The sequence below is a fragment of the Miniopterus natalensis genome, chromosome 1 (assembly GCF_054644295.1).
Source record: "Miniopterus natalensis isolate mMinNat1 chromosome 1, mMinNat1.hap1, whole genome shotgun sequence".
In the NCBI taxonomy this organism is placed as follows: Eukaryota; Metazoa; Chordata; class Mammalia; order Chiroptera; family Miniopteridae; genus Miniopterus; species Miniopterus natalensis.
The window spans coordinates 193,150,835-193,177,789 of record NC_142081.1 but is presented as its reverse complement, the minus strand read 5'-3'; the positions used below and the strand labels follow the sequence as shown (position 1 = coordinate 193,177,789).

Below are 26,955 nucleotides of genomic sequence, written 5' to 3'. Positions count from 1 at the left end.
CTTAAATGTATTATAAAATTTAAATAATATGCACTTAATTTTATAAAAAATTGAGAGTAATATGTATGAATCTTTTGCTATCCAATTTATTTGGTTTCTGAGTTTTGAAGTAAGAAGGATTCAGATTTCCAATGACTTATCTAAAAACATACATTAATCTATTTGGTTCCTGCATACAGATATGTATAGTGAGAAATACCTATACTTGTAGTCCCAGCATCTAAATACTAAACCATTTTTAACAATGGTAACAACAAAGAAAGCACACTTATTTAGAAAAGGATCAGAAAGAAGTTGGAGATGTCTACAAAAGATAGCTTCTACATGCCTTTTCAAAAGGCTCTACACTTTGGTAACACTGTTTTAATTTTCCTTCAAAACATATAGCTGTCTTCATCCTTGCACAGATACCATTTATTACTATAATTAGTGTCATCACACTTAAGCCTACAACTTTAATTAGAGCTCTTTTTAATTAAAAAAAAGCAGGAAAAAAGAAGAATTTATCTATGATATTTGGAGAAAAGCTAGAACATTAGGGGTGAGAAAGGGCAATGAAATTATGTGCCTATATATGAGAAAAAGATTGAGTTCCAAAGCTTAGCTAATTTTATAAATCCCCTACCAAAAAGAGCACATAAGAGGACATACAGTACAAGATCTACTGGAATTAAAAAAAATAAATGGAATAAGATATACAGCAATGAGGTATATTAAATTAACTAATTAGTTAAACTGGTTATAATAGATCCACAATGTAATACTGTGCATCCAGTAAGAATGATGATCAATAACTTTATATACCCAAATGACATACTACTGAACAAACACAGTAGGTACAAAAACTATATATACTGAATGTACAGTATGTGCTATTTTAATAAAACAATAAATACATACAAACATACTTTAAACTTATATAAAAATGTTGAATCTTATCTATGCGTCACGGGGCTAATTTTTTACTTTTGGGCTTATTTTCTAAAATGAACATATGTTACTTGTACACTAAAGAAATAATAGTCTAAAAATAAAATACATGCATTTATTTCCTTAGAACATTCTGCCCTTTGTACAATGAACAACTAATTTCTGAAGGAACATAAATATATACATATATTCAAACTATATATGTAAATAAATGAAAGTGAGGGAAGCAAGAGGCTAAAAATCGCAAGCTGGACTCTGGGTTATCAGAAGGTGATTAAGTATAATGCTGCCTTCTGACATGACTGAAAACAGCAGGCTGAAGAAATACCAAGCATAGGTTAAATTATTATTTCTTTAGATTTTTCCTTTATTTGTAAGCTCAGAAAAATAGGTGAAACTATAATTAGTCAGTACTACTTATAAATATACCAGGTAAAAAGATTTAATTCAGTGTTAAACTATGATACAGTGAGAGATGTTGAAAGTTAAAGAGATATAAGAAAAAGATCTTAGCCATCAAAATAATAAAACATTGGAACTGGCATGTTTTGGAGTCTCAATCCTTACAGTCATGTTCTGCATGGATATCACTCCTCTAATTGAAAATGGATGGTTGGGACAAATGATCTTTCATAGATACTTTCAGTTCTATGATTCATAAGTCAATTATGCTCCTCAACATTAACAAAGAATGAACAGAAAACTTCTGACTACTCCAACTATCACTGTAACTACCTCAACTCAAAAGACAGAAGAGAGAAGGACCTTTAGGTCTCGTAGGACCCTGGTTTTAGAAGAATGGAACGTACCAGAATAGAACAGAAAGTAACAGAGTTAGCACAAAAAGGTAAAAAGAGCCCAGTCAGCATGGCTCAGCAGCTGAGCATGGACTTATGATCCAGGAGATCACGGTTCAATTCCCGGTTAGGGCATGTGCCTGCGTTGCAGCTCAATCCCCTGTAGTGGATGTGAAGGAGGGAGCCAATCAATGGCTCTCATCGTTGATGTTTCTATCTCTCTCTCTCCTTGTCTCTTCCTCTAAAATCAATAAAAATATATTTTTTTTTTTTCAAAAAGTGACGATACATAAATAATTCAAAATCAAAGTAGAAAGTCTATACTAGCGTTACCCACTTTGTAAATGAACTGTACCATAAAATTTCAGATGTCTACAAAATGTTTTTTATTAGTGCTCTACATTTCCAAGCAAGCAGTAGAACTAAACTATGCTATCACAGCAATTATATCACAGATCAAAATCTTACACCAGGATTTATGCAACAATGTCTGGAAGAGGAGGCTATAAGAAAGAGAGGAGGCTATATATAAATGTAAAACTCAACACACATGGCAGGATTTCTCAGAGTGACAATCTGAGCTCTAGGCTGCCTGTATCATAATCAACAGGAGGTATTTATTTAATTGAACCCCTTTAAGTTCTCTTTAAGTGTAGTCAGGGAACGTAATATATAAAAAGACAAAAATCAAATTTCACCATTGAGCCAAAAACAAGCTTCATTTTCTATTTTGATCAGTGTACTAAATTTTTTTAAAGATTATAACATGTAATAGGAATATTTGGATCACTTTATTTATTTATTTAAAAATATTTTCTAATTAAACAATAGCACAAATTCACGTTTGGTATAAAGTTAGTGCAGAGCAACTATTTTTCATTTGTTAAATGAGACAGAAGTTTAAAATTTTGAAATAAAACATTACCTTCAAATAAACTGAGGTCTCTTCGTAGCCGTGGTCCATAAAGCCCTTCTAAAATACTCTCAAAACCTGTTATTAAAGAAATAAAAGTATATTAACTACTAAAAAAGCTTAATTTTACAATAAAAAACCATAAACTCTACAGGAATCAGAAAATTATAAATTTAACATACTATGATATCATTTTTCCTTTAGTTGAATTAAGCTGAACTAGGCAATATACATCATAATAAACAGTCATACAACTGTCAGAAATTACATAATTATAAAGAAATATTTACTACTAAAACAGGTAAACATTTTTTTGTCATTTAGAAATATTCCCAGGATAAATTATTATGGGCAGATTTCTTTTGTAATAATTTTGTAGAAAGGAGAATAATTAGAAAAGATGTATATTATAATTCTGTTTATATTTGTTACAAAAAATGTTAACTTAAAAGTAGCATCTTTTAACCTCAATTACAAAAATGAGTAAATGAATGTCAATGGGGATACATTCTTGTTATGAAAAGTATGATGGCCCTGGCCAGACGGCTAAGTTGGTTGGAGCATCATCCTATGTACCAAAAAGGCTGAGATTTAATTCCAGGTTGGGGCACATAGCTAGGCTGCAGATTTGATCCCCGGTGATGTTTCTCACATTGATGTTCTTCTCTCTCTCTTAAATCAATAAACATATCCTCAGGTGAGGATTAAAAAAAGCATGATGTATAAAATTTTAATCTACTTGTAGAAATCACAATACAACAATTTATTCATGGGCATGGATTGCTTTAAAAAAATTACTGAAAATCTTGTCAAGCTAAAACCCTCATTCATGAACTTACACAGTGTTCTACTTTCTGGATATACTAATTTTAGGATTTTGCAATTTTCTTTTTAAAGTCTGTACTATGTTCAATTTTAAGCAGCCTTTTGATAAACTACAAGGCATCCAAAGGAAAATGACCAGAATGGCAAATTAAGAAAAGGAACTACTTAAAGAATGCTTAAATTAGGGAGGAAAAACACTAAAGGTAGTAGCATGATAGATCTGAAAAATGAAAGATAAAGAAGATTTTCTCAGTGATATTCCTAAATTGTAAAAAAGCCAAACTACTACTATAGAAATGTTTCATAAATCATTAGATGCTTTAAAAAGACATTTTAACATCTCTGTAATTAAGATGCATATTAAAATCAATGGTGTATCATAGTAAAAGGCTAACATTTTTCACTTAGTAGAACATGAAGAAATGATGCATCTTACAACTTATGATGTCTTAGATTTGACAAAGTAAAGTGGTTACCATGGTATTTAGAAAATATGCACTTAACAAAATCTTTGTGAAATGATTCAGTATTAGTTCCCATGAGTAGAAATTTCAGGCAGAAAAGTGAATGAACTAGAACCAGAGAGAGCTTTCAAAAATGCTATCAGCCCGGCAGGCGTGGTTGAGCATCGACCTAGGATCCAGGTGATCAGGGTTCGATTCCCGGTCGGGGCTATGCCCAGGTTGTGGGCTCGATCCCCAGCAGGGGGCGTGCAGGAGGCAGATGATCAATGACTCATCATTGATGTTTCTGTCTCTCTCCCCCTCTCCTTTCCTCTCTCTGAAATCAATAGATATTTTTTTAAAAAAATGCTATCAAAAGGACTTTCATACTGAATAAAGCTTCAGACTGAACAAGCCCCAAATCTCTATTACTAAGATAATATCATTCTATTTTGCTGTGATCAATGGAATCCAAAAATTAACAATGCAAACAACGATTTTAAGATGTCATTCTATTGTATATTGAACAAAATACAGGGCTTCTCCCTATATAAGAGAAAGAGGGTAACTTTGAGTGATATAATACAATTAAATGGAATAATAATAATGCCATAGTTTCATTATTTTAAGGTAGAAACGAGAGGAGTAAAGATTTCTGGCTTGAGAAGTGAACAAATATCCACTGAGACAAGAAATCCATGAAGCTTTTTCTTGTTTGTTAGTTTTGTTTTAAATGATTGGTAGATATAAAAGGAGTATACTTTTGAATATGCTTACTTGGATATGTGAGCATAAATTAAACAAAAACATCCAAACGTAGAAACACAGACATCAGCACATAGATGGAAGATAAAATCCCATTTCCTAATTAACTAAAACAGTATTTCATCAAGTATTAGAATAAAAATATTTTTAAATTACCATTTAAAATTTTTATATTTTACTTAATGTTTTAATAGTTTTTTTTTTTTAAACTACAAATAGTATTTCAGTATATAATAGAAGAAAAGTCAGTATGTTATGAGGTACCATGCTACCCTACCCCACCACTCCTGCCAACACTCAAACTAAAAAATGCCACACTGTATCCCACCTCGGGCATCTATACAAAGCTGTTCCTTCAGCCTACTACACACATTCCAACCCCTATTCCCACCCGTGAACACACCTGGATAAATCCTACTCAGTCTTAAAAAAATCATGGCTTCAATAATCACTGAAACTGTAAAACTCCTAGAAAAAATACAGAGAAAAAGATTCTTCACACTGGTCTTGGCAATGCTTTTCTTTTGTATATACCAAAAGCAGAGGCAACACAAGTAAAAAAGAAACATGGGACAACATCAAACTAAAAAGCTTCTACACAGCAAAAGAAACTGTCAAAATAAATAGGCAACCCATGGAAAACATTTGCAACCATGTACTTGATAAGGGGTTAATATCCAAAATATATAAAGAACTCATACTATTCAATAGCAAAAAGCAAAGAATCCAATTTAAAAAATGGCAGAGCAACTGAATAGACATTTTTCCAAAGAAGACATACAAATGGCCAACAGGTTCATGAAAAAGGTGCTCAAGCTCACTAATCAGGAAAATCAAATCACAACCACAATGAGATATCGCCACAGCTGTTAGGACAGCTGTCATAAAAAAGAAAAGAGATAAGTGTTGGCAAGGATGTGGAGAAAAAAGGAATCCTTGTGCACTGTTGGTGAGAATGTAAACTGGTGCAGAAAACAGTATGGAGATTCCTCAAAATATTAAAAATAAACTACCATATGATCCATCAATTCCACTTGTGGGTATACATCTGAAGGAAACAAAACCACTATCTCAAAAAGATATCTGCACCCCCATGTTCACTGCAGCATTATTTACAATAGCCAAGGCCCAGAAATTACCTAAATATCCATTGACAGATGAATGGATAAAAAAGATATGATATAGACAGACAATGGAATACTACTCAGCCACGAGAAAGAAGGAAATCCTGCTATTTACAGCAACGTGGATGAATCTAGAGGACTCTGTGCTAAGTGAAATTAGCCAGACAGAGAAAGACACATTACCATATGATCTCACATATATGTGGAATTGGGGGCGGGGGGGGAGAGTCAAACTCATTGAAACAAAAAGCAGAATGGTGGCTACCAGGAGCTGAGGGGTGGAGAGATGGGGAGATGCGAGTCAAAGAATACAAGCCTTGAATTTTAAGATGAACAAGCTCTGGGACCTAATGTACAGCATAGTGATTACAGTTAGTAATACTGTGTTTACTTGAAATTTGCTAAGAGATTTTAAGCTTTCTTATCTCTCTCTCTCTCTCAAACCCCCCGTACACACAACCACCAGGTGACTGTAAGGTGACAGATATGTTAAGCTAAATGTGGTAATCACTGTACAACATAAGAGATATGTCAAATCATCACACTGTACACTTTAAATACTCATAATTTTATTTGTCAATTATGCACTAATAAAGCTGGGGGTGGGGATGGGAAGGAATCACTGCCTCAAATTAAAGGTTCATCTTATCTAATCAATTTAGACTAGATTAGGCCTATTGTCACATGCTTTATATTATATACTACCTTGCATTATTTCCTTTGGAGCACTTACCACAATTCTAATTAATCATGTGCAATTTTTTAAATGTCTCTTCCCAACTAATCAATTATTCATTTAACAAATATTTGTATGTTTACTTGGTGTTCTAGAAACTGGAATACATTGGTGAGTAAGAAGAGACAAAAGTTCTACCCCTAACTCAAACTGCGGGGATTGATATAAAAAAAAAAATCACATAAGTAAATTTTTATTTGATATTTTCATTTAATAAATGCTACAACATTTTAAGCTCCAAGAAGGAAGGAACCATGTCATCTTGCTAGGTATGCTACTAGCCCCAGTGCTGGCCCATATTAGGCACTCAAATATTTGTTGAAAAAATGTTTGAGGTGAAAATTTCACTTTGAGAGCAAAGACATTCATTCTCAAAATAACTTTTAGAGCACAGCCCAATTTGTAACTTAAAAACTGCCTGTTATTAATAATTATCTTTCTTCCCATCTAGTATCATTCTGAAATTCACTGCCATTTATTTATTTACATTCTACCTTGTTCTAAGAACAACCTATATTTGTGTCTTGCTTAGTTGCATGCTTTTTCTATTTCTTAAAATCTAAGACACTTTAGTTGTAGTCTAACAACTGCCTCTTTCTTAAGTGTTGTCTACTGTCTTTCTGTGAGCATATGTCAAATATATTTTCCATTCTGACTTAAGGATTGCAGTGCCTCTATTAATAAAGGTGTCTCTACTACAAGTTTTTCAAGTTTCCACAATCTCCAAACATGAGCATATAAATGGAACTACTGGTTATCTACTGGTATCATGGATGCTAAGCACTCTACAATGCACAGGGCAACTCCTTACAACAAAGAATTGTCCAGCCCAAAATGTCAACAGTGCCAAGGCTGGTTCAAAAGTCAGTGTTAAGGAACTAGATCAAATGTCTGAATAGACATTAAAAAAGAAAAACCCAAAGAATACCTTAATTATCCACCTCTTTCTCTACTTTACAATTATGCAACAAATGGAACCAAACTGGTCATAAAGAATTACTGAGGAAAAAGCACATGTATAAAATAAATGGTTACCCTGTTCAGGACATACACACAGTTGATTTGATACTAGGATAATTATTTCACTGTATTTAAAAGCTTCCTGGTTACTGCTGGAAACTAAAAACATACAATTCAGGTGTCTGAATCAGATTTTACTCCTATCTGGGTTCACAGGCACAAATTCAGAAAAAATATTATGACCAGGCTGTGTCCACATTACTTCCCTTTATCTTTTACTAAGTTTTAAGTTTGTAAGTTACTCTTATAAGGTTATAATACTGGAATATTCATATTTTATAGCACTGATTTTTAAGCAAACCTAATAAATAAAACTAGATTTATATACAAATAAAAAGACAAAATATGGGGTAATCAATATGTTTTAGGAAGAAAACATAAATATAAGTAAGCTTTATTAAGCATTTAAAATCAAACACAGAAAAACTCAATATGCAACTTTTATGAAAGACATCTAATACACAAAGTATATCTGTGACTCTTACACTGAAATAACTTACAGAAGGTAGACTATGGATGCTTTATAGAAGACTGACACCAATAGAAAAATACATACTTCCAGATTAGAGGACGCAGAATGGGACTGGTAAATGATAGGTAAGAATTTCAATTCCATCTGTCATTATTTATTCCTTCAGATGGAAGGTACTTGGATATCATTATACTACTCAATATATTTGTTGGAGGTCTGATGTAATCAGTTTGTAACTTAAAAAATGTTACATAATTCCAAACTGTAAATTTGTTAAAGATTCACCTCTACTGAACATTATTCTCAGCAGTACAGAAAATGTGAAGTTTACTGGAATATCTCTGATTACCAAGGCTCTTATAATGGATATTGGAATCATTGTTCTAATCAATTTTCACCATTTAAAATATCGTAAGACTATACTAATTCTGCTTAAAACTCTCCAATGGGTCTCTACCATTTCTAGAATGTTCTAAAATAGCATACGCAGTCTTTCCTGATCTAGTCTCTGCCTATTCTTCAACCATATTTTATATCACTTCATCATAAGTAAACTGCATGCCACTTATAAGAACAATGAACTCATTACGTTGTTTATACATCTGAGCTTTCTTTTGTTCACTGTCAAGAGCCAAGTCTTCCAAACTAACCAAAAACATTTTCTTTCAGCTTTACAACTAGCTGAGTAATTAACCACATTAAGCAGCAGTTTGTTCAGGTATAAACAAGTACTGGTCTACAACAAGTACTATGTAAATGGTATCACAATGGCTTTTCCAATCTTATTTGACAGAATTCACTGTTACAAGCATCACATTCTCCAAGTACGTTCACATCATAATTTGGAAACATTTACTTTCTTTCTTCCTTTTTTTCCCCCTCTTTTCTTTCTTTCCTTTTGACTGATGAAAGGGAGTTAGAATGTTTAGCTACTTGACAACAGGACAATTATTATTGGCTCTGTATTATCCCCAGGACTTGTCGTCGTGATTCGCCTAATAAATGTAGTTGAATTTCATGGCCTGAAAGAGGATTTGGCTAAAGGGAGAGGAGGGACCATCTTTTTCCAATAAAGAGGCAGAAGAGTTTTTAAATAACAAGAAAAATGACTAATATAAAAATAAGCATTTCTGGGAAATGAGAATGCTTTAGAAAAGACTAAAATAGGTGACAAAGTCTTCACATAATCAAAAAACACTTCTGTTAAACTCCTAACAAACACCTGTGTTAAGCTCATAGTTTAGTGAGGAAGGAAGACAAAGCAGAAGACAAGATCAATAAATGCTATACAGAATGCCTGAGATAAGCAAGAATAGAGAGACCAAGCCTAGGAGACAGTGAGACAAATAAGATAGATGGTAGAAGGTACACTATCATCACTATTTAATTGGGGGGTAAGGAGGGGCAGGCACGAGTGTTAATAACAGGTGTAGTGGTTAAAGCAAAGATGAAAATTTTAATTTCAGAGAAGACATTCATGATAAAAAAAAAGACTAAAAAGAAAACGCTCTCACAAATTAAATCATACTCAAGTATAAATTAAGCACAAGATATATAACTTGCAAAAGTAACCAGTTTGAAAGGCACAAGAAACTTAAAAGCACAACATAGTACAAACTCTGGCTTATGTCAGTGACTCAATTCTACAAAAAGAAAGTTTTTAAAGCCATAAGAAGATGGGGGAAAGGAGGAGAATCGATGTATCTTGAAATCTCAACTCACTTTCAATAGTTTATCATTCATAACTTTCCCTTCTTGGCTCCAAATCTTTTGGCTATTTCCAAAACTCAAGACCACCCTTAAAGGACAAATGATATTATATGTCACAAATAAGGTTATGTATTAAATGTGCCACAAATTATTTTTTTAAATTCCAAAAATACTTAACACAATAGCTGTATGGTAGAACAAAATTACAGAAGAAACAACACAGATGCCTGCAAATCAAAAAATGTTAACATAACTTGATAATAATCCTTATTTTTTATCCTCACCTAATGATATGTTCATTGATTTTTAGAAAGGAAGGGGGAGGCGGGGAGGGAGAGAGAGAGAGGGAGAGAAACATCAATGAGAAAGAAACATCAGTTGGTCGCCTCCCTTTATGTGCCCTGATGGGATCGAACGCACAAGCTAGGTATGTGCCCTGACCAGGAATTGAACTCGCAACCTCTTAATGTATAGGATGATGCTCCAACCAACTAAGCCACCCAGCCAGGGCAATAATCCATTTTAAAGTAACTCTGCCTATCTAACTAAAGAGAATAAAATAAAGGCAGAGAGTAATTAAGTGAATTACCCATATTCCATTAGACAGGGGTGGGCAAAAGTAGGTTTAGAGTTGTGAGTACATGAAACAGAGTTTATTCTTATATTATTATTTATTGTATTATTTTCCATACAAACTGTAAACCTACTTTTATCCACCCCTGTATTTATGCCAATTTTAATTTTTTTAGCAATGAAAAAGTGTATGTCTTAGAAAACTCATTCATTCAACATTTAAATACTCAGTGTGTGCCAAGGTGACAGGAAAGGAGAATACATGGTTTTATCTTTACACACATATTCACACACACACACACACTGTGAAGTTTCTGGGAAATAAAGCAGAAGAGAAGAGTGATATTCTTGCACACAGAAGGGTACCAAATCCAAACCTGAGGAGGCTAGGAAAGGATTCCTGCAAAAAGTGAAATCTAGTTAGCTAAAATAAGGTTGAAAAATACTCCAGGAGTTAAATCAAAATTTAAAATGTATAATGTATAAGAATGTCAATTGTATTGTTTGTAATAATGTAAACTGGAAATAACTCATATATTTTTCAAAATAAGAACAGATTAAAAAAGCTATGATATATTTACATATCAGATTACAAAGCAATGACAATGAATAAACTATATCTATAGGCAACCACAGGACAAACATATTGAATTAAAGAAGCTAGACACAAGAGAATAAATGCTACATAATTCAATTTTTAAAAAGTTTCCCAAAACAGGCAAAAATAATCTATGATGTTAAGAAGTCAGAATGCTATTCACATTTGAGGAGGAGGGAGAAAGCACTGCTTGGGAAGAAGTAAGAGGGGACTTCTTGATCTGGTGGTGGTTACAAGAACAGATTAACTCTGTTCACTGAAGTATAAGTTTATGATCTGCATATTTTTTTTATATGTAGTTATACTTTTAAAAAATGTTTACAAAAAGAAGGAAGAACACTTATCGATAATCCAGAAGGAGAAAACAAATATGCAAAAGCCCAGAGGCACAGTGATTGAGGATCCAAAAAGGGTGCAGTGTGACTCCTCTGTAAAATGCTAACTACAATACCTATGCTCAAGATTATTGTGAGGATTAAAAGATAGACTACATGTAAAGCACGTACCTGGCAAAAGTATTAATAGGTGTTCAGTAAATGTTAGCTGCTTTTATTACTATACTACTGTTACTGTGCCACTAATGCAGCTGCTTGGTTGTAATGCCCAAGGTAGAATGATAAAAAAAGCCACATTATGAATTTAGACTTTATGCTAAGATTAGTGGGGAACCAATGAAGATTTTTACACAGAGAACAATATGATCACATTTGAGCTTAGGAAAATTATAAATAAGATGTAAAGCTTTTTTCTTCGTTTTCTTTTTTTAAGGTGTCAAGAAAAGACTGTCAACAAATCTCGCAGAGAAGTCCAATACAGAGAAATGAAGAACGAAAAAAAGCACTGATTTGAAAATCGAGATGATTAGTGATGTTGAGCATCTTTTCAAATAATCTGTTGGCCATCTGTACATGCTCTTTGGGGAAATGTCCACTCAAGCCCTCTATTTTTCAATAGGATTTTTTTTTTTTTAGTGTTAAATTGTATGAACTCCTTACATATGTTGGATATTAAGCCCGATAGCGAATATCATCATTGGCAAATATCTTCTCCCATTCTAGTAGGCTGTCTTTCAATTTACTGATGGTTTACTTCGCTGTGCAAAACCTTTTTAGTTTGCTATAGTCTCATTTTATGTTTTCTTTTGTTTCCCTTGCCTATCCAAAGTGATGTCAAAGAGTTTACTGGGTACGTTTTCTTCCAGGAGTTTTATGGTTTGGGGTCTTAAATTGTCTTTAATCCATTTTGAGTGTATTCTTGAATATTGTGTAAGAAAATGGTCTAGTTTCACCTTTTTGCAGGTATCTGTCCAGTTTTCCTTCACCATTTATCTTTATCCCACTGTATATTCTTGCCTACTTTGTCATGGATTACTGACCATATTAGGTGGGGATTTATTTCTGGGCTCTCTATTTTGTTGTTTTCTATGTGTCTGTTTTCACGCTAGTACCATGCTGTTTTGATTACTACAGCCTTGTAGTATAGTTTTGGTATCAGGTAGCGTGATACTTCCAACATTGTTCTTCCTTTTCAGTAATGCTTTGGATAATCAGGGACTTCTGTGGTTCCATATAAATATTAAGATTATTTGTTCAAGTTCTGTGAAAAATGCCATTGATATTTTGATAGGGATTGAACTAAATCTGTAGATTGTTTTGGGTAGTATGAACATTTTAATAATGTTAATTCCTACTAATTATCAGGGAAATGTAAATTAAAACCACAATGAGATATCACTTCACACCTGTCAGAATAGCCATCATCAATAAACATCAGTGTTTCGAGAATGTAGAGAAAAGGGAACCCTACCACACTGTTGGTGGGACTGTAAATCGGTGCAGCCACTGTGGAAAACAGTATGGAGGTTCCTCAAAAATTTAAAAACAGAAATAGCATATGATCCAGGAATTCCACTTCTGAGTATTTATCTGAAGAAATCCAAAACACTAATTAAAAAGATATATGGCCCTAGTTGTTTTGCTCAGTGGTTAGAGCATCAGCCTGTGGACTGAAGGGTCCCAGGTTCAATTCCAGCCAAGGGCACGTACCTCGGTTGCCAGCTCGATCCTGGCCCCGGTTGGGGTTCATGAGGGAGGGAATCAGTCAGTGTGTCTCCCTCACATTGAAAAGCAATGGAAAAAATATCCTTGGGTAAGAGTTGAAAAAAGAAAAGAAATGATATATGTATTCCTATGTTCACTGCAGCATTATTTATAACAGCCAAGATTTAGAAGTAACCTAAGTGTCCACTGATAGACAAATGGATAAAGGAGATGTGTGTGGTGCATATATATATAATAGACTATTACTAGGCTATAAGAAAATGAAATCGCCCGGCTGGGTGTGACTCAGTGGTTGAGACTCGACCTAGGATCCAGGCAATCAGGGTTCGATTCCTGGTCAGGGCACATGCCCGGGTTGCGGGCTCGATCAATGACTCTCTCATCATTGATGTTTCTATCTCTCTCTCCCTCTCCTTTCCTCTCTCTGAAAATCAATAAAGATATATTTAAAAAAAAGAAAATGAAATCTAACCATTTGTGACAACATGGATAGACTCAAGGGTATTATGGTAAGTGAAATAAGTCAGACAAAGACAAATACCACATGATTTCACTCATATGTGGATTCTAAAAACCAAAATAAAGAAATAAACAAAAGAGAAACAAATTCATAGGTACAGAGAAGAAATTGATGGTTGTCAGATGGGAGGGGAATTGGGGGACTGGGTGAAAAATGTGAAGGCGATTAAGAAGCATGAGAGAGAGGGAAGAAAAGGGGGAGAAAAGAAAGAAAAAGAAGAGGGAAGGGGAAGAAAGAGGAGGAGAGTGGGGAGGGGAAAGGGGGGAGGAGAAGTAAAGGAAAAGGAAGAGGGAGAGAAGGAAGGAAGGAAGGAAGGAAGGAAGGAAGGAAGGAAGGAAGGAAGGAAGGAAGGAAGGAGGGAGGGAGGGAGGGAGGGAGGGAGGGAGGGAGGGAGGGAGGGAGGAAAAGAGAGAGAGAGAGCACTTCTGGAGACAAGAACTTAACTGTTTTGGCATATAACCATACTACATACAACCCAAATACCTTATATTAAGCCTAAATTCAAGCAGTAAAATATCATGAACATCATAGTAATTTTCACAACTCTGGCACAAATCCACAATGACTGTAATAAAATGTGTAACCTGGGTTCATTCACAGTAGATCATGGAATGGATTACGGCATTTAGATAACCAACATATAATATTTTTGTTCTGACTGAAAACTTTACTATCAAAAATTAGGCCAGAATTTGTAATACCATTAAAGCTGGATCACAGGAATGTGGAGATTCATTATGCTTTCTTCCATCTTTGTACATATTTGCAATTTCCCATATAGACTTTACAAATTATGCCCAGGTATTCAAATAGTCTCCTGGGAAAGCTACTTTTGATTTCCCCCAAAAAGAATAATCATGGTTTGCATAGAGCTCGTATGAAACAGAACTAAAACAGTAAATTTACTGAATATAATGTGTAAAGAGGCATTTCTTTGCACCTCCCCAGTTAAAAACAAGCTAATAAAAATGTCAATTGAATTCCAATTAAACATCAGAATAAGCGTGATTCCTCCAACTTTGTTCTTCTTTCTTAGGATCATTGTTGCTACTCGGGGTCTTTGTGATTCCATATAAATTTTTGGAATATTTTTTCTAATTCTGTGAAATATACCATTGGTATTTTAATAGAAATTGTGCTGAATCTATAGATTGCTTTGGGCAATACGAACATTTTAATGATGTGAATTCTTATTATCCATGAACATAGTATATATTTCCACTTATTTGTATCTTCTTCAGTTCTTTCTTCAGTGTCTTATAATTTTCCAAGAACAGGTCTTTTACATCCTGGTTAAATTTATTCCTAGGCATTTTATTATTTTTGAAGCAACTGTGAGAATGGGATTTTTTTTTAGTTTCCCTTTCTGATAGTTCTTTATCGGTGTATAAAAATGCAACTGATTTCTGGATACTTATTTTGTATCCTGCTACTTTACTGAATTCATTTTTCAGTTCTAGTAGTTTTTTGATGGAATCATTAGGGTTCTCTACGTACAGTATTAGGTTATCTGCAAAGAATGACAGTTTTACTTCTTCCTTCCCAATTTGGATGCCTTTTATTTCTTCTTAGCTAAAGAGAGTTTATTCAATAAATGGTGCTGGGAAAATTGGAAAGATACATGCAAAAAAATGATACTAGACCACCTTCTTATACCACACAAGAATAAATTCAAAATGGATTAAAGACTTAAATGTTAGGCTCAAAACCATAAAAATCCTAGACGAAAACATAGGCAGTAAAATCTCAAACATTTCTCATAGCAATATTTTTTTGGATATGTCTCCTCAGGCAGGGCGAACGAAAGAATAAACAAACAAATGGGACTACAACAAACTAAAGAGTTTTTTCACAGTAAAAGAAACTATCAACAAAATGAAAAGATAACCCACTGAATGGGAGAACATATTCGCCAATGATACATCTGATAAGGGGTTAATATCCAAAATTCATAAGGAACTTATAAAACTCAACATGAAAAAAATAACCAATCCAATTAAAAAATGGGCAAAGGACCTGAATAGATACTTCTCCAAAGAGCATGTACAGATGGCCAATAGACGAAGGAAAAGATGCTCAATGTCACTAATCATCAGAGAAATACAAATTAAAACCACAATAAGATATCACCTTATAACTGTCAGAATGACTATCATCAATAAATCAGCAAACAACAAGTGTTGGTGAGGATGTGGAGAAGAGAACCCTATGCATTGTTGGTGGGAATGCAGATTGGTGCAGCCACTGTCGAAAGCAGTATAGAGTTACCCCCCAAAATTAAAAATGGAACTGCCTTATGGCCCGGTAATTCCATTTCTGGAAATTTTTTTGAAGAAATACTAATCTGAAAGAATATATGCACCCCTATGTTCATTGCAGCATTACTTACAATAGCCAAGATTTGGAAGCAGCCCAAGTGTCCATCAGGAGATAAGTGAATAAAACAGCTATGGTAATTTACACAATGGAATACTATTAGGCTGTAAAAAGGAAGAAAATTTTACCCTTTGCAACAGCATGGATGGGCATGGAGAACATTATGCTAAGTGAAATAAGCCAGTCAGAGAAAGACAAGTACCATATAATTTCATTCATATGTGGAATTTAATAAACAAATTGAACTAACAAGCAGAATAGAGACAGACTCATAGAGCAGGCAAACAGCTCTGATGGGGGTGTTAATGGTGGTGGTGGAGGGATTGAGCAAAAAGGAAAATAAAAAAGAGAAAACTCATGGACACAGATAAAGGTGTGGTGATTGCAGGGGGAGGGGTGGGTGGAGGTGGGAGAGGGTATAGGTAGGATAAATGGCAATGGAAAATAAATAAATAAATAAACAAATAAATAATACCAGAATAAGGACTAATTCCTTGGGACAATATATTTTTTAAAAGTTCACAGTTTGGCCTAAGCCCACTTTTGTACTCCATGGTACAACCTTCAGGGATGCTATAATAATGTTAAAAACAACAGAATACTTTCATGCTTTTGTCTCTGATGCAAAAGGAAGTCATTGCTGAATTGAGAGTAGAGCAAATACGTCATCAGATTTTTGTTTGTAGCACAGAAGATTACACTAAAGAAGAATCAGAGCAGAAAAGAGGAAACAATTAAGAATTTTTGCAGTAGTCCTGGCAAAAAAAGAAAGAATGACTTAGACTGGGGTGGAAATGGAGCTAAAGGATGGACTCAAGATATATTTGGAAGTGTAATCAATAATAATTGGTGGGCTGGGTATAAGAGATGAGGAGGATAAGTGAAATACGACTTCTAAGTCTCTGACTTGTGAAACTAGATATACTCAGATAACGAACACCAGCGGAGCAGATTTGGTATTTCGTAGAGGGAAATCAAGACTTCCTTCTTAAATATATTAATATTTAGGATATCTGAAAGACATACGAGTAAGTGGAGAGAGATCAAGTAAATCAAATATTGAGATAGGCTAGTGACTGGGAGACAGAAAAAATAAAGGTCAAGGAAGTTTGGGTTTTGTTTAAAGATGAAATCATATGTTAAAGCTATGGGGGTCTAAAACCTACAGTGAGCCATGTTACATTCACCCTACCAACTTCAACATAATTAGTGAAAGGTGACTTGAAGAGTCCTTCCAAATTACCTATATTTATTATAAAATTATTCACATATCAAAAAATACAACATAAAAATTACTCAGTCTAATTAGGTTAAATTTTCCTGGACAGATAACAGAGAGCAAAGTGGAAGGAGAGGGGAGAGACAATACACCACCACACACAGATAATCAAGGTCCAAAACCACACCCGAGCCTTCAAATGTTAAGAATGCAAGAATGCAGAAGTGGCACATTATTCCTGCAGAAGTAAAAGCCTTTGAACTATGTATGAAAGCTCAGAATTTATACAATGACTAGAGAGAAATTTCTATTCTATGACTGGTTTCCTTAGAGTTCTTGCTGCACTCTTGCAACAATTGGCTTTAAGGCAAGCTAGCAAACCCTAATATGTTGGTCCCAGATAAGCCTAAATACTGACTCTATTACCTCAAATATGAATATATGCTGCTGTATACCCTATTCTGGATAACAGTCCCACAATTCAATCTGGCTTCTAAAGAGAAACTGGAAATGATTCTCTATTCTCCCTCCTTCTCCTGTATGCCCTTAGCTCATCAATGACTTAAAATCTGATTGTAACACCTCTTATCTTTTAAATTCTTTCCCCCTCCTCCATTTCTATTACTACTCTTATTTCAGACCCTCATAATTTCTTGGTTGAGCTATCTTGACAAACTCCTGATTGATTTGCCTGTCTCAGTTTCTTATTACTTTATTGGCAGATTAATCTTATAAAACCACAAATTAAACTACATTACTCCCATGCTTAAAACCCTTCAATGGTTTTCCTCTACCTGTAAGATGAGTTACTTAACTTCCCTATTGGTAAAGTGGGGGAAAATAAAAATAGTTCCTGTTTATGTGACTATTGTGAAAATCAAATGAATTCTAATGTAAGCACTTAAATGCCTAATACACAGTAAAATACAGTAATTAAAAATACCGAGATGCTCCAAGGTTTCAGGTTCAGTTCCTGGTCAGGGCACATATAAGGAGCAACCAATGAATGCATAAATAGATGGAACAACAAATCAATGTTTCTTTCTCTGCCTCTCTCTAAAAAGTCAAGAAATTTTTTTTTTTTTTTTAAATAATAGTAATTACTATTGTATTCTGCTCAGAAGTTTTTCGACAATTCAACTTCTTTTTCTCTTTTCTCATGACCCACAATCGTCCCATAACTGCTTCTAGGCCCATACAAGGAAATCTGATCCCTCTCCTTCTTTATACCACAATTTTAATATTGTATATACTTCTATTATAGCATTTACCATACTCTGTAGTAAGAGAGTCTTGTCTTCACTACAAGGTTGTGCTTCATGAAGACAATGTAATGCATTAAGTCCCCTAGCACAATGCCAGGACCATAAATATTTACTGAAAGCAATTATGAGGGAGAAAAGAGATGTGCAAAAGGATCTAGCACATAGCCATGCTTCCTTCAACCACAAAAATACTATTATTCTTGAAATAAAATAAAGGAGCAATTTTAGATTGGATCTAAACAATGAGAGTCCTCAAAAACTCATTTTATGATAGAGGAGGTAAGGATCTGTGGGTTCAGACTGATGAGAAGGATGAAGTTAGTTAACTTAGTAAGACAAATTAGGTAAGTAAACTAGTGTGTACTTATCTAATGTGTACCTATCTTGTAGGAGTGAAACGCTTGGTTTCTTTCACTCAATCTTGTTCTGGACTAAGATGTTCTCATGGCTAACAGCTCCTGCCTTAGACGTGCTAATCATTAGAGGAATTCCGCTTGAAACTTGAGTTTTTACAAAAATAACCCCTCTCATTTTCCCTTCCCTTGACATAAAAGAAGCCTGAACACTCTACTGTCTTAAGATGGATTTGAGAAAGTGCTAGTGCTCCCATCTTCTTGGCTGGTGCCTTCTGGATCAATAAACCTTTCCTTATACCAAACTCATGTTTTGAGTTTTGACATTTCAGAAAGTCAGGCACACAGGTTTTGCATCAGTAACACTTATATGGAAATTCAACCCTACTTATGAGTTATACTTACGCCAGAATAGAAATATTAAAAGGTGAAGTAATAAGGTAAAGGAGAAGGAATAGGTAATGATTAGGCTGATGACATATTGTTAAGATTTTGTGTTAAAAAATACAAATTTTACCAGGGCACTACTTTCTTATACTCAAAATGGCGAGGAACAGACTGAAGGAATAAAGTGGACTCACTATATTCAAGCTGCTAAATTACTAAAATCAAGTAGAGTGAGGCATCAGGAAAGGATTCTATTCTTTTAACTAACCTGGGAATGTTAACTTTTGAACTTTCCAGTCTTGCATCAATGCCTGAATACACATCTAACCTCCAGATAACCCTCTGATTACCCCATGAAGGACTAAGGAAAGAATGTTCATATATCCAGACCACCTGACATCCATCATTCAGACCACCAGGTCATCTAGAGGATGACCATCTCAAACCAGTCCAGAGGCTAAGAACGCAGGACTGATTCTTTTCAAGAATGTACTCTTTGGATGGTGAGAGATTTCATCACACTACTCAGAACTGTGTGCAACCTAAAATATTTATTTCTGGAATTTTTCATTTAATATTTTTGGACCATAGTTGACTATGGATAGCTGAAACTGCAGAAAGCAAAGTTGTGGATAAGGGGGGACTGCTGTACTGGATAGCTAGTTTTATGGCCTGGTATCTTTCTATAATAGAATCTATTTTAATGTAAAAAAAAAAAAAAGTACGTTTTACTATAAGAACCCTCAGCTTTTCTTTCTTCTTTGGGACACTCTATTGCCTAGTTGTATTTCAAGTTTGCAAACCCTAAGGCCCTTGAACAAATCATCATTTACTTCTAGCCAAAGCCTCCAGACTCTTTTTGGGTTCACTGAGTACAGAAGAGCACAAGCAAAGAAAAGTTAAAATGAAACAATTTTTGTTAGCTATATTCCAATTCACCATTTGCCATCCTCGGGAAAAGTTCTAAAGAGATGGAAAGGTATGGTCATAGTTCTTGGAATTAGGATAGAAGGTAACTTTATATCCAGACTAAAACACTGACAATCTATGCTGGGGAAAATCCTTGCCCCACTAACTCCATGCTCTCACCACCCCAAACACCATGCCCCACCATTCCCAATTGTAAGAACAAAAAAGAAATTTGGGGATATTACTTCTTGATTAACCCATCTCAAGGGAACCCTTAACCCAAATACAGAAGCCCCTGTTCTCTCTTATTCCAGGCCAGAAACAGAAGGCCAAGGAGGTCTAAATCCAGAATACTTTTCCCTACCCCTGAAATTCAAGGTTCTGAAATGAAACAGAAAATAGCACTACTAAAGTTTTAGACACAATTATCTGTCCAGAAAGGATCAGACTTGCTAATTTTTTAACCAGGTTTGACCAAAGGAGTAACATAAACCTGAACGTGAATTTTACCTTCATACATATTTCCTAAATGGAATGCCTTAGGCAAGTCAGCCTAAGTGTCAGTTTCATCTGTAAAATGAAGATACAATTTTTACTATTTCACATGTGATTAATATACATAAAAGCTCAGCAGGGTAAACACTCAGTAAATATTAGCTATCATCATTTCAAAGGGCTATCTTAGTGTTGATAAATCTCTAAAACAATTTACATATTACTATGTGGTCTCAAAGGCTGAAAGCAACTAACTTAATAGAATGCAATATTTAGACTAATGACATTGCTTTTATATGTTCGTTTTTATTTTGTAACAATCTTAAATTTACAGAATATGTTTTAAGTATGGTAAGAACTTTTATTTTTCCAACAATTTGAGAGTAAATGGTCTACATAATGTCCCATCACCTTTGAATTCTTTAATTAAGTATTTCCTCGCCCGGCCAGCTTAGCTCAGCTGTTGAGATCGTGGTTCGATTCCCCATCAGGGCACATGCCGGGGTTGTGGGCTTGATCCCCAGTGGAAGGTGTGCAGGAGTCAGCCGATCAATGACTCTCTCATTGATGTTTCTATCTCTCTCTCCCCATCTCCTTTCCTGTCTCTGAAATCAATAAGGACATATTTAAAAAAATAAAATATTTCCTACAAATACAACCATTAAAATCAGAAAATTAACAATGATGCATTATACTTACTGCTCTTAGGGTATCATTGCTCCTAGGCCCCTTCTAAGTGAACAATGTAGGGCATGTTGTGTATACACAGTTGACCCTGGAACAACACGAGTTTGAACTGTGCAGGCCCACTTGTTCGTGGATTTTTTTCAGCAAATGCTATAAATGTATTTTCCTTATGATTTTCTTAATAACATTTTCTTTTCTCTAGCTCACTTTATTGTAAGAATACAGTATACTGTACATAGAGCATACAAAATGTATTTTAATTGACTATTACTGGTAAGGCTCTAATCAATAGCAGGCTATTTGTAGTTGACTTTTTGGGGAAAAGTTATGTGTGGGTTTTGGACTGTGCAAGGGGTCAGCGCTCGTAACCCCTACATTATTCAAAGGTTAACTGTATACATACACAAACATTTACTTCTATATTTCTCTATCTTTCTCTATAGATAAAATGAAAACCATGATTTCACACTAATTATCTCCAACACTACAGAGAACATTCTAGTTTTCTCCATTACCATATTTATAACACTTCTCAGACAATGAGGGCGTAGCTCCCATTATCCTTAATATTCATTTATTTGACCAATCTCCCATGTAGCTGCCTTCCTTCCCCACATGGATGCTCTCCTCACCCCTCCTTAGCTGGCTCGACACTCTCACACCTCTTCCATGTTTATAGCCTTCTCACTTTGTTCAGGCTCCTATTCCTCAAGCTTGGCACCACTCCTACAAGAATACCCTCCTCACCCAGCTCAAGCACTAACATCTCATATTGAGCTTACCCTCCACTGGGGTGCCTTCCTCTTCCTACCCTGAAGGCTCTGGCATCTTGCATTAGAATGCTTCCATGCATGGACTCCATCCTCATCGCACTTGAGCCTCAATATATCCACACCAGGCTACCCTCCTGCATGGGGGTGCCTTTCTACACCCTCACATTATCCCTCACACACACCTCCAAGTAGATGCCCTCCTCATCCTCTTACCCTGTTCAAGTATGGGCACCCCTCACTGGGAATAACTGATCCACCCCCATATCAGGCTACTCTCCTTCACAGATACCATACTAACCCTGCTTGTGCTTCAACACCTTGCACCAGCATGTCCTCCTATGCAGACTGCTCCTCACCCTCCCAATTCCATCAACTGTCTCACCCCTGTCAGGCTCTGATATCCCACTCCTCCAAGATGACATGGCTCCCCCTCTCACATACCTCACCTGGTGAGGAAACTTAACCCTTGTTTGGTCTCTCCTGATAGTTCTGGTACTGAATTATACAGAAAGGAAAGGGGAAGAGGACAGGAAGAACAACTGATAACATTTTAAAGAAAGATACCAGTGAATAAACTGCACAAGAATCCACAACCAGAGCTAATTAAAAGGATAATCTAGTTGTCAAAGTATCTGCTTTTTCCATTTAAAGAAACTGCTCTCCTTTTATACTAATTCCTTCTAAATTTAAAAAGTCAATTGAAAACTGATAAAGGAAGTCTTTGTCTTTCTTTTCTAGCCAATCATGCACTTTAAGCATCTTACATAGGCCTATACAAAATCTAGTTCATTTATAAAACAACAACAAAACAAACTACTAATTTTAAGAATTTAAGAAATGTCGTTGTTTCAAATATCAGAATTACAGAGATATATGTAATATGTAAAGAAACATTGATTTGAGAGAGAAACATTGACTGGTTGCCACTCTTAAGCACCCTAACTGGGGACTGAACCTGCAACCTAAGTATGTGCCCTGACCAGGAACTGAACCTGTCACCCTTAAGTGCAAGGGAAGACATTCCAACCAACTGTGCGGCTAGAATTACATATTTTAAAATATATCCAGAATAGTTAAGTTTGACTTGTTTTCATTATAATAACAGTTGTATTGCTTCCAGTACACTTCCCCAGATTCAATTCTGCAAAAATTAGCTCTGTTAGAACACTTTTTCCTTGCTTCTTGTTTCTATGAGGAAGGATGCTTCATAAGAACAATCTGCGCCTCTCTTTACCCCTAGGGAAGTGAAGTGACTGATCTGATTTGGGAAAGTAAGTAGAAAGAGCTCAGTTCTGCTCCTTTCCCCCCAAATACTCTGCTCTGCTTCCCTAGTATGCTTAGGATTGGGTGGCTAAATTGGCCTATGCCAGACCACCTTACTCACTAAACTATTCCTCTAACCTGGCCTCTCTCAGTAACAGAAGTGATATTTTGGCTTCCATTTTTCTCCTTGTTTTATTTTTCGAGTTGTTCAGAGTCTAACTATAAAAGAAGGGTGCCATTTGAGAGTACTACAGCAATCTAATATTTTAATTAACATGTTGAATATATAATAGATTGTTCATTTCCCCAATTTTGACTTAAAAGGGCTGATTCAATGTGAGCTTCTTTAAAACTATTACAAATAAACCCCCTCAAACCTGAACCAATAGCAGATGTTCAAAATGAAAATAAGCAGACTTATCTGATCATGCGTATTACCCATTAAAAAAAACTTCAAAGGTTCATAATTTCCTCCTTATAGAGGCCATAATTTATACTTCCAACTCCTATTTCCTACTCCCATCCTATATTCCAATGATATTAAGTTGCCAAATACAGTAGTTTCAGAATATATCATTATTTAGATTTCTATACCTTTGCTTATTTTCTAGCCCTCTGCCTGTTCCCTCCAACCTACTCTCCTGCTGGGTCATTTAATTAACTTAGGGATCAGCAAACTATGGCCTATAGGCCAAATCGACCTATTTTTGTAAGAAATTTTTTTCCTGGAACACAACCATGCTCATTCATTTATATAATGCTTTTGTGCTACAACAGCATAGTTGAGGAGTTGCAATAGAGACCATATGGCCCTCAAAACCTAAAATGTTTATTATATTTTATAAAAGAAGTTTGCCAAGCCCTACTTTCACTCAGTCTTTTGAAGCCTAGTATTTCAGATCCTTCAAATCAAAATTAATTGCTCCTTCCTCTGCCTTTCCATTATATTATACCAACTCTAATACTTAACATCCCTGAAAACTGTAAGCTCTTTAAAAGCCGAGTCTAAACCCTATTCCTAGCGTAGACAACTTTTTTTTTTTATCCAACCCACAGTTCCCACCTTTCCCAACACTAATCACATTCTTTGGGGAAGTATTATAGAAGAAATTTCTGCCCTTTTCTCTACCCTTTATTCAGCCCTCCCAAAGGAAAGAGGAATAACTAATATTGGCAACATCCTGATAGTGGGATGGATTAATGTTTTATAGGTCATTTTTCTCGCCTTGCCAACCCTCCTGATCACTCTGCCTAAATAGTCATACTACCAATAAGCAAATCACATGGTAAATTTACTGGGGTAGAACTTCCTTGTACTTTAGAAGAGGCCAACAGCTCCAGCTACTCTGCCTTTGATAGATTGGTAAATTCAATCCAGGGGGATAGGGAATAAAGAAGTCCGATGTCTAATTTTGGCTGACAAGTTCTTCAGTACAAACTTATCATTTAAAGAATTAATATTTTTAAACCAAGCTCATAAATACAGAAAACATATTGGTGGTTGACAGGTTAAATGGGTGACAGGAGTCAAAAGGTGCAAATGCCCAGTTATAAAATAAGTAAGTCATGGTGATGTAATAAACAGCATGGCGACTATAGTTAATAATACTGCACTGCATATTTGAAAGTTGCTAAGAGAGTAAATCTTAAAAGTCCTCATCACATGAAAAAACCACACCAACTGACACATAGTAGGACTCAAAATATTTGATGACTGAGTGACAACAGTAAATTAACTGAAAAAAATTATTCCTTTAAAATGTACAATGTACTAATATCACACATACCATATCTTAGCAATAAGCTAAATTGGGAAAATATTGTTTAAAGAAAAAGAAGAGATTTAGAGTTCACATTCAGTGATTCAAACCAAGCCCATCTATTATTCACCTAATTTATCTGACTCAATATTTTGTTACTATTAAGTCTCGGCTTAATTAAACACGAAATATCATGAATATTGACTCAGAAAAGTATTCCCCATCTTACTTAGTATTGTAAATGGTTTCTTCCATCTAAAAAAAAATCCCTAGACCCAGATCCTTTCAACTACTACTCCATTTATCTATTCTTCCTCAAAATGTAGCTTCTCAAATGAGTAGTCTACTACAAATGTCATCTCCACTTATACACACTTTACTTTCTAACCTATGGCTTCCGTTCCCACGAATCTGCTGAAATTTAGTCAAGGTCACCTAGAACCTCCATGTTGCCAAAAAATGTACACTTCCCTGTTTCATGGTAACTGACATCTCATCAACATTTAACAATCCCTCCTTATTATAACATACTTCTCTTTTCTTAGATTTGGTGATACTACTCTCCCCTGGTTTTCTACTTAGCCAAGAGACTTATGTTCCAGTGTAAAAGTTCAATGGCTTTACTCTGAGGTTGCTCTTCCTTTGCCCAAAAAAAGTTAAGATTCCTTAAGGCATGGTGCTGAATACTTTACTCCTCTCATTATACTATCTTTTACACCTGGGAGAGCTCATCCATTTCCAGAATTTAAACATCATCTTTATGCTGATAATTCCCTAATTTATATCTTTGGTCCATAAACCACTACTACATAAGTATTATACCACCTTTCATTAAAAATAAAAAATAGTGAACATTTGAGTATAGATATCCTAGTTTCACAGATTTCCACCTGTGGAAGGTGAAATGACATGCCTAAGGTTATGATGATGGAGGCTAAGAAAGGAACTATATTCTTTCAATTCTTCATCCTTTCTATCATTTGTGAAAGCTTAGTTCCTTGTCACTAAATGGTTTATTATTTAAATATGAAGACTACTAAACAAAGTTGCTTCCCATATACACACACCTTACACATATCCATCAGAAAGGAATTGGCCAATTTGAATTAATGGAGAAAGTGTCAAACTTGCTTTTCAATAAATACTTAAGAAAAGACTCTAGGTTGCAAATGAATTAAAAGGTGACTGAGTATGTAGGGTAGATGCTATGACTAAAAAAATACTCAAGAACTTTGGGCAACGTGTATAATAGAGAAGTAAAAGTAGATGCAAGTGGTTGGGCTGTCTAAAGAAGACGCTAGAAAAACAGAGGGAAGACGCAGTCTGGTAGACTAAGATCAACTAATTGAATATGGTTAGGAGCTTTCACTTGACGAACAACAACAAATGGGAGATACTGCTTTGTGAACTACAAAATCAAAGCAGCTATTTCAAACAATGATTTAATGTAGGTTACACGCTAGACTGAAAGACAGTAAAACCAGAAATGCAGATATTGATATAAACCAGAAACTTACCTGAATCTGCCCAAGTACACTATTAGAAAAATTGAATCCAGGAGATAGTTTAAAGAATGTACTAATAACTTGGCAACACATTAGGGTAAAGAAAAAGAAAAGAAGCAAATATAAGCAAGCAGGATAGGGTCGTTGCCAATTGTGGGAAAACTCTATGAAAAGAAAGGAAAGGATAAGTAAGATGTTTATAAAAGTGATTCCTCATTGTAAGTTTTATTTTCTAGAAAACACAAAAATTCTGAAAACAAAATTTTTATTTAGTTTTAATTAAGAACAAAGTGCCATTCTTCAAATACAAATATGGCATTATTTTGTTACCTTAGTTTCCTAGTGGGAGCAGTAGGTTGATCTGGGCCTATTCACATTCTCTTATCTATATTCTGTGGTGGGGGGAAAAAACACAAAACCCTTTTGAATTAATTACTTAATAATACATTCAGGCCCAAGTATGGACTCTCAAAGTTA

At 34.9% G+C, this 26,955-nt stretch overlaps 1 protein-coding gene across 7 annotated transcripts in view; it reads right to left on the bottom strand.

The window, feature by feature from the left end:
• The window catches only part of LCORL (ligand dependent nuclear receptor corepressor like), a 105,848-nt gene that overhangs the window by 72,132 nt on the left and 6,761 nt on the right, over positions 1–26,955 (bottom strand). For all 7 annotated transcript variants that reach the window (XM_016199749.2, XM_016199747.2, XM_016199748.2 and 4 more), the window contains exon 2: positions 2,653–2,718. In XM_016199749.2, the coding sequence (XP_016055235.1) occupies positions 2,653–2,718 (66 nt within the window). The remainder of the gene's footprint in view (positions 1–2,652; positions 2,719–26,955) is intronic.